Genomic DNA, 9,173 nt, shown 5'->3' with positions numbered 1-9,173 from the left:
TATTTACAGTCTTCCCTCGCTATAACGCGGTTCACTTTTCGCTGTATCGCAGATTTTTTTTGAAGTGCAATTTTGCATATTTTTTTTACAGTAATATACCCATTTTATAAAATTTATGAAGGTTTGAACATTGTCAATGTTTGAACAAGAGAGAAATGTGAGAACATGTAAATGCCTCAATGAGAAAAGTGTCTAAATTGTGATTTTAGAGCCTTAAAACATTTATAAGAGTTGTAAAACATAAAGCTAACTACTTCGCGGATTTCATTTATTGCGGGTATTTTTTGGAACCTAACCCCAGCGGAAAACGAGGGAACACTGTATAATTACACACTAAAAACTAGTGTTGTTCCGATACCGATACGGGTATCGGCAGAGGCGCCGATACTGCATTAAAACAGCGGTATCGGTATCGGTGACTACTCACAAGTAACATGCCGATATCAATTAATTCCAACGCTAATATAGGACTTTGGATGCAGCATCTTGTGCCTTGCTCGTGCACGACTTGCACTGATATGTGACATGCTCACTGCGTGCCGATCTAAGATATCCTATTGGCCCTTGAATGCTCTCAACCAATGGCAGGACAGCTTTATCATGTTGAGGGAAAAAAACAACCTTAGGTATCGATATGGTATCGGTATCGGCCGATACTGCAAAGCTGGGTATCGGAATCGGTATCGGGGGCCAAAAACTGGTATCGGAACAACACTACTAAAAACAGATTGGTCAAATCTACAAAAAAAAAAAAAAAAAGTTAAATTTGACCAATCTAGCTGGTAGTTATGTGTCCTACAGATCCTTTGGTTAAAACAACCCAGAGTGGTGAATTTTCAACCAATACATATTGGTAATTGGGCCAACCGATACAAATTGGTTATTCCGACCAAGAGATTGGTTAATCTGTGTTAGAGGCTGAACAAAAGCACCACTGATTGTCACACCCTCTTAAGTGTGGTGAAATTCGTTCTCTACATTTGACCCATCCACTGAGGGAGTAGTGAGCAGCAGCAGAGGATGTGTTTGGGAATCATTTGGTGTTCTAACTCCCAATTCAAATTATAATGTTGAGTGTCAAGCAGGGAGGCAAATGGGTCCCATTTTTACAGGATTTGGTATGACCTAGCCAAGGACTGAACCCACAACCTCCCAGTCTCAGGGCAGAGACTCTACCACTAGGCCACGGAGCCATAATAACAAATACATTTACAATACAATAAATTGATATAATAGACGTATTTCCAAGTGATCTATTCTAGACTTACTTCCTATTGTATAATTTCATTGGTTGTTTGCAAACCGAAATGGTCAATGTCTGACCAATCTATTAGTTAATCAAGCCAATATGAGCTTAACCTATTAGATTGGTACTTTTTTTTAACCAATACATTTTTAGAGTGTACAATCTGTGTTTTCCACAAAAAGCAGCTGTTGTCTCTGTCTTCCCCCCAAAAAAAGCTAAAAAAAAAAAAAAAAAGAAAGAAAGAGAAAGATAGTGATAAAAAAATTCCAAATATTGAGAAAAAAAAACATCTGCTGAATCTCAAATCAGTGTTTCCCATGAAAAGTGAGGGTTGTCTGGACCCCTAAAAAAAAAAAAAAAAAAAAACACGAGTATGCGAGCGTCATTAATAGAGGAAACATGTTTATAATTTAATTTACTATGCAAATTTAATGATTATTATTTTTGGGGGAGGGATAATCCAGGGCCCACTTAAAATGTGCACTATTCATTCAACTTTGTTTTGCTTGTCTCCGTGTGTTAAACTCTGTGTTCACTTTTAATTAGTGGTGGGCGACTGGGCGTGTGACCTGGGGAACTTTTTTTCTTGTTGCACTCGAAATAAAGTGTAATTGCACATCCACTACAGTAAGTGGTAGTGGCACTCTCATTATCAGGGAGTGAGCAAGGAGTATTAGCCCGGGTTTTCACCGGATGCGGTTGCGGTGCGGTTGCGGTGCGGTGCGTCTTGACTGCGTGCTCCGGACGGGTCAATTTTTTTGTCAATCCACACCGGCTCCGCACAGCTGCGGTCCGGCAGCTCCGTCGCCGCCCACTTCCCAACGTGTCTCGCGGGACCGCACGCGCGATCATGTGGCATTTCACAACGACAAACATACAGAAAGTCTGTGCTCAACAGAGAAGCAGAAAGAGAGGTGGACTTCTTTTGATTTAACCTTTTCTTCTTCTTCTGCTATGAGATTCCATGCAGCATCCTTTTTTTGGTTGTCCTTATAAAAAGGATGTGCCGTGTCATATATTATTTTGTGGTTTTCCACCTCCAATATAAACCTCTCCTCGTCCATGTTCGCTGGCGTCTAAACCGTGAATGAGCACATGGCCCGGCGACGCCCACGTCACGTTTTGCTGAAAAGCTTGCGAAATAGGAGCTGGCGAGTGTTTTATTCTGGAAGGTAACCGGAAATTTATTTTGAAACTGCGTCGGTCTTCCTGTCCTGCTCGATGTGTTTTGTGCTAGCTTGCCATTTGCCGGAGGCCTACCGCTGCGGCGTCCGGCAAAAATAGAAAATAGGTCTATCCTTGCGGAAGGCTTGCGGCACGCCGCAGCTGAGACGCAGTCGACACGCAACGCACCCGCAAGCGGTGTAAACTGCACCATTCGAATGAATGGAATCTAATTGCTTGCGTCGCCGGACCGCACCGCAACCGCACCGCAACCGCACCGCAACCGCATCCGGTGAAAACCCGGGGTTAGCTCCTGTGCAGAGGCGTGCTTATAACAATTTAAAGACAAATGATAGTATTTTAGTCAAGACAGAAAGGTGGGGGCACAAAATATTTTCTTCTTCCTGGGGAAGTTAACAAAAAATAATTGACAAGCACTGCTTTACAGGGACTCTAAGGAGTCTGGTCTGGTCAACATGCTATCATCACTTTGGTGATGTTCACATCTTTCATAAGACTTCCAGAGTAGTTCGGGTCTCTGAAAGATCAGGAACATCTGTACAAAATAGAGCAACCTCCCATATATGTTTATTTCCCGAACTGTAGTTCAGAAAATACAAAATGTGAAATATTCACTCCAAAAATAATCTTTCCTGACATTTAGCTCCTGGCTGCACCTTGCGCCAATCCAAAGCGAGCATATGTGGCTGGCAAGCTGATGATGGGAGATGGGATGGGACAGGGTGGTCTCACTTGTTGTTCTCCTCACCCAGTCGGAATCTATTCTTGGTTCCATGTGTAGGTGTTGAAGTGCTGAATCAGACTCAGCGTGGTGGTGGAGGAGGAGGAGGAGGTGGGGAAGAGGGCTGCGTAAAGACCCTCAGAGAAAATGTCACCAACTCTGTACGCTGAGCGTTCTGACTCTTTCATTTTGAGCCATGCACTGGCAGGAAGTGAAGGAGGATTCACCATGTCGGCCTTATGCCAACTATCTGAGCCAAACACAGTTTGTCAGTTGTTCAGTGATGTTATGAGGACATCTAGTGACGAATGTTTGGTAGTAGCACCATATAACACAGTACTGTAGACCTTCAGACAAGTATACAGCGAGCAGACTGATTTTTTGATGGTGGTGTCACTATAGGCCTATTTTAGGGGGACTTCACCCCCCTCTTAAAAAAAATGCAGATTTTTTTTTTAAGACGTATATTAAAAATATATATTGCAATGAATATGTGGCAGGTTAAAAGTTCAGCAGGCCAGTAAGTAATTACAGCATTTCCACCATCAAGGCATACATGTACAATATGTATACTACAGTATGTACTCAATGGCCACAATAAAAAGTGTATAATAATAGTAATGAACATATTGTTACTTTAATTTTTGGATTGTTTAGATTGCAAATCACGATTTTGCTTCAACATCTACTTAGTTCTGCAACTTCTGGTAAATAAGAATATAGAACAGATTTGGGCAACTGCGGGCATGTGGCGCCCACATGTGGCCCCTCGATTTATTAAAAAATATATAATAACAATAATAAATAAAAGTTATCATTTTAATGTGTGTCGGTTACATGCGGATTATTGCTTTTCGTTGGCCAGCAAGCATTTTGTCCATATTTAAAAATGCATTTTTTGTCATCTGGGTAGTCAAGTCAAGTCAAGTCGCATGGTCTCATTTCTGCTTGAGTTGAATATGTTTTTGTATGAATTTATTTTCTATATATTTTTAACATTAGAGGATTTAATTTTTTAAATCCCCTAATGTTAAATTCTGTGTTTATAAATGGAAAATGTGATTGATTTTGTTAAATAAAGTTGTTAACGTTCAGTACTATAAATTGAGGGGAAAAAAAGAAAAAAAAGAGGTAGGTACCCCTTTAAGCAAAACTTGACAGCCACGCCCTCATCGTGCGTGTATTACGTCGGCTCCAACGCACGCGGAAGGATGTCAGACTAAACTTGTTTGTTGTGTGCTGTGTGTTCTGTTCAGTCGATTGCAACTTCTGCACGTGTCGCCGCGCCTCATCTTCAAGGTAAATGCTTTTCTCATTTTCAATCACTCAGAAAAATAAATAGGCTATAAAAGTTGCCATTGTCTTTTGTACGGCTTAATGACACTGTTCTCGTTTGACCTTTTCTAAGGACATGATCGCTACTACTTTTGCTTTCACGTCTTTTGGGGCAATGCGGGCTAATCATTCTGATTTCACAGTTGGTTGAAAAGATTTCATTTCAATGCAATGTGAGTTAAGCCAAAGTCGCGTTATACAGTCGTTCCTCAAGTTTACGAAGGTAATAGTGTACTTACTTTCTTTAATTTGTTTTCGTTTTATGGCCTAGCATTGTTCTCCTACAAAAAAAGTTCGTAACTGTGACTGCTCTGCTTCTTTAATGTTAGTGATAGACTGACTGTACGAATTAGTCACAGGCTATATGTCTGTCCTAAACCGGGTGCTCCCTGTAATTTGTAGCAACTTGGGATTTGTATTGAGGGGTAATATTACTGAAGATTGCATCATGCAAAACTAAAACATTTGTTTGTCCTTCACAATAACAAATTCACTTACTACTAGGTGTGTTAAAAAAAATCGATTGGGCAATATATCGCGATACTACAGCACGCAATTCTCGAATCGATTCAATAGGCAGCCGAATCGATTTTTTTAACATCCATTTTTGATGGAAATATATTCAACAAAACGTCTAACTTTCACACTTTAAGCATGGAAGAATGTTATATTAATGGAACATTAAGCCTGAATATTTTATTTCAATTCCTGTTTGTTAAATACAGTGGCTCACAGTTATAAAACTGAAGTTTCAGATCAATAAATAATACAATTTCATACAAATCTTACAGGGTACATGTACAAGTTTACTGAAAGGTATTTTCTAAATTGATTAAAAAAATAAAAAATCGCAACAATCGACTTGTAAATTCATATCGGGATTAATCGGTATTGAATCGAATGGTGACCTATGAATCGTGATACTAGGGGTGTTAAAAAAAAATCGATTCGGCGATACATCGCGATACTACATCGCGCGATTCTCGAATCGATTCAATAATCGGCAGAATCGATTTTTTTATTTATTTATTTTTTATTTTTTATTTTTTTATTTTTATTTTTATTTTTTTTTTAGGATTCACACCTTGAGCATGGAAGAATGTTATATGAATGGCACATTAAGCCTTAATATTTTTATTTTAATGCTGTTCAAACATGAAACAGATTACAACCTCTATAAGACTGAAATTTCAGATAAATAAATAATACATTTTCATATAAATCTTACACTCTACAAGCTTACTGATTAGTATTTTCTAAATATGAATGAAAAAAAATCGCAACAATCGACTTATAAATTCGTATCGGGATTAATCGGTATCGAATCGTGACCATTCGTATCGGGATTAATCGGTATCGAATCGAATCGTGACCTGTGAATCGTGATACGGATCGAATCGTCAGGTACGAGGCAATTCACACCCCTACTTACTACTGTATCATAATCTTTTACAACTTACAATGTGGTCCTTATTTGCATTACATTCTAACTGTGTTGTTTCCCCTCAGGTGTCAAGATGGTGGTTCTGTCCAAGGAGCATGGCTACGTGGTGTTGACGGGTGTTGCCAGTATAATCATGGTGGGACACTTGGCATATCAAGTGGGCAAAGCTCGCAAGAAGTACAACGTGAAGGTGAGCGAGTTTGACGCCATGTGTCAGACAACATCCTGGTGCGCAGACAAGCTGCGGCATGCGTGCAAACTGACTTTTGTGTGTCTGTCTGCATATTATGAACACAACATAAACACACACTGTAACCGTATTTGTGCTTTTACAGTACCCGAAGATGTACAGTGATGATGCCAGCGAAGAGGGCAACATTTTCAACTGCGTGCAGCGTGCACACCAAAACACGTGAGTCGGGAATTATGGAGGACGAAATATGCCAAAATAAGTGGGGGAGAAAACTGATATAAAAATATAATTGAAAAAATTAAATACAAAAACATGAATGTAACAAAAATATATATACATACATGAATAAAAGTAAAAATGAAAAAAAAAATTCAAAAAATAAATATGGAAATAAATACAAAAATAAATATATAAATAGAATTAAATGTCAATTAATAAATAAAAACGCTCTGCTCTCATATTTATTTATTTCATGCCGGATACGCTCTCAGCATTTAGATGTAGTTTTTGCTTTTAATTTTGGAATATATTTTTAAATTTTGTTTTATACATTTTTTTTTATGTCAATTTTATTTTCTAATTATTATTTTGGCATTTTTGGTGCTCCATAGGGGAACACGCTATGGACAAAAGTAATGGGACATGCTTTTCCACCTTGCAAGAAGTGACTATTTTTTTTGTACGTGTGATAAAAATTGATCAGATTAAACTGAAATGTTTGCACCTGTGAGAAAAAAAAAAAAAGAAGAGAGAATCAAGTGAATTTTTTTCTTCCGTTTTTATACAAACCAGTCTGGAGTTGTACCCTGCCTTCCTTTTCTGTCTGGCTGTTGGTGGCTTGCATTGTCCTGTAAGTTGATCTCTATCACGAACGTCACAGCTAACAAACCTCATTCCAAATTCCTCATTACTATCTGACAAAATGTAAATATGCGTCTGTCTCCTTCCAGCGTCTCAGCAGCGGACTGGGAGTTGTTTGGATCATAAGCCGAGAGGTTTACGCGCACGGATATTCAACAGGAGGTGAGATGTGTTAAATAACTTGTGATTTTTGTGGATTTTTATCAATTCAGTGGCGCCCGTGTAACTTAAAAAAAACATTTCTTAATCAGATCCGAAGAAACGAATGCGTGGAGCTTTTGGGAACGTGGCTCTGCTTGGGATGATCTTGACCACCGCCAGCTTTGGACACCGTTTGTTGGGCTGGTCGCGACCTCATTTGGGGTCTTGGTGCGAAGTTAAAAAATGTTGTTAGGAGGCCCTCAGGATGGGAGGGATCCTAATGCAAACGCATGCATTTATACAAACAGAAGCTTGACCTTTGCCATATTTCTTCTTGCAGTGTGTGTTTTATACTCGTAAGCACGAAAATCACGTTAAGTGGCCTGACTGGTTCTCTATGTCAGGAGTGGCCTCGCATGGATTAAGAGGGAGGGTGTTGGTACCTATTGGCACTCCCAAACTATAATTGCTTTTTGAATAAATAAATGCAGCACATGGTTTGCTTCATTGTTATGAGCATGTTTTTTTTTGTTTGTTTTTTTTCACGACTGTATGAGTTTAATGTATTTATGCTTTAAAATACAAAGTATTTTACTATTTAGTTAAATGTCAAAGTCCATATAACAATATAGCATTTCTCAACAGGTGAGTTTATGACTCCAAACCAATAAGTCACCCACAAAAGAGCCTCTCCCTTTTATTACAGCCGACGATAACATTATTTTAAGCAGCACTTTCCCATCAAGGGTGCAGTAGCACACTTGATTATTTTTCTGTTTATGCCAACAATGTAAAGTGACAGACGAGAATAATCAAATGCTCTTTCTTTAGTTGTCAGAAGTCACTAAAAACCTGCTAATCCATTTGTTGCCATTCATACAACAGAATCTGTCATGATCAGATTTGTGTTCAATGAAACAGGCCCACAAGGCGTCATCATTGTTTCAGTTTGTTTAGTGGTGTGCAGCTGTGAGGTTTTTCTAATGAGCCTTGCTCCTTACTCCGGGTTTTCACCGGATGCGGTTGCGGTGCGGTTGCGGTGCGGTCCGGCGACGCAAGCAATTAGATTCCATTCATTCGAAGATCACACCGGCTCCGCAGCAGCGTGCGTGTCGCTGGCAGGCTGCCGTCGCCGCCCAGCTTCCGCAACGGTGTCTCTGCGGGACCGCGCGAGCATGTGGCATTTCACAATGACAAACATACAGAAAGTCTGCTCAACAGAGGAAGCAAAAAGAGAGGTGGTCTTCGGTGCTATGAGATTCCATGCAGCATCCTTTTTTGGGGTTGTCCTTGGGTGAAAATATATTAATAACGAGAGTCGGGTCAGTGCGGGTCCACTCTTTATTTCTGTCTTCCGCGTCCGGCTGCCGCTCAGTACGGCAAGCGAGACGGGCACAACAAGCAATCGCGAACATCAAACTCACAATACATTACAGTCCTTATAAAAAGGATGTGCCTCCTTTTTATAAGGACTGTAATGTATTGTGAGTTTGATGTTCGCGATTGCTTGTTGTGCCCGTCTCGCTTGCCGTACTGAGCGGCAGCCGGACGCGGAAGACAGAAATAAAGAGTGGACCCGCACTGACCCGACTCTCGTTATTAATATACTTTACAAGGACAACCAAAAAAAGGATGCTGCATGGAATCTCATAGCAGAAGACCACCTCTCTTTTTGCTTCTCTGTTGAGCAGACTTTCTGTATGTTTGTCATTGTGAAATGCCACATGATCGCGCGGTCCCGCGAGACACGTTGGGAAGTGGGCGGCGACGGAGCTGCCGGACCGCAGCTGTGCGGAGCCGGTGTGGATTGACCAAAAAATTGACCCGTACGGAGCACGCAGTCAAGACGCACCGCACCGCAACCGCATCCGGTGAAAACCCGGGGTTAGCACTACACTTTTCTTGTGATCCAACCACTAGAGGGCAACTGAGTAGTGTGCGAGTTGACTAGGAATGGATGTTTCAGTTGATGACTGCATAAAAATGAGAATACAAGTCATCTGTAAACCAAACTCCATTCAGATATTTAAAATGTTATTTGTGGTAT

General features: G+C 40.2%; 1 protein-coding gene across 1 annotated transcript; it reads left to right on the top strand.

Annotated features, from left to right (window-relative positions):
* Nucleotides 1-4,293: 4,293 nt before the first annotated feature.
* mgst3a (microsomal glutathione S-transferase 3a) lies at nucleotides 4,294-7,639 on the top strand. Its single transcript, XM_077519752.1, has 6 exons — nucleotides 4,294-4,451; nucleotides 5,997-6,121; nucleotides 6,267-6,343; nucleotides 6,917-6,974; nucleotides 7,075-7,147; nucleotides 7,237-7,639. The coding sequence occupies exons 2-6, from the start codon at nucleotides 6,005-6,007 to the stop codon at nucleotides 7,377-7,379; spliced, it is 468 nt and encodes a 155-aa protein (XP_077375878.1). The 5' UTR covers nucleotides 4,294-4,451; nucleotides 5,997-6,004; the 3' UTR covers nucleotides 7,380-7,639.
* Nucleotides 7,640-9,173: the final 1,534 nt, after the last annotated feature.

The sequence above is a fragment of the Festucalex cinctus genome, chromosome 1 (genome assembly GCF_051991245.1).
Source record: "Festucalex cinctus isolate MCC-2025b chromosome 1, RoL_Fcin_1.0, whole genome shotgun sequence".
Taxonomy (NCBI): domain Eukaryota; kingdom Metazoa; phylum Chordata; class Actinopteri; order Syngnathiformes; family Syngnathidae; genus Festucalex; species Festucalex cinctus.
The sequence above is the reverse complement of the archived record's forward strand: the minus strand, read 5'-3'. Positions and strand labels throughout refer to the sequence as shown.

Coding starts and splice junctions, on each gene's coding strand:
- mgst3a (XM_077519752.1), top strand. CDS start 6,005: ATGGTGGTTCTGTCCAAGGAGCATGGCTACGTGGTGTTGACGGGTGTT. Junction 6,122..6,266: donor GCAAGAAGTACAACGTGAAG/GTGAGCGAGTTT, acceptor GTGCTTTTACAG/TACCCGAAGATGTACAGTGA. Junction 6,344..6,916: donor CAGCGTGCACACCAAAACAC/GTGAGTCGGGAA, acceptor TATACAAACCAG/TCTGGAGTTGTACCCTGCCT.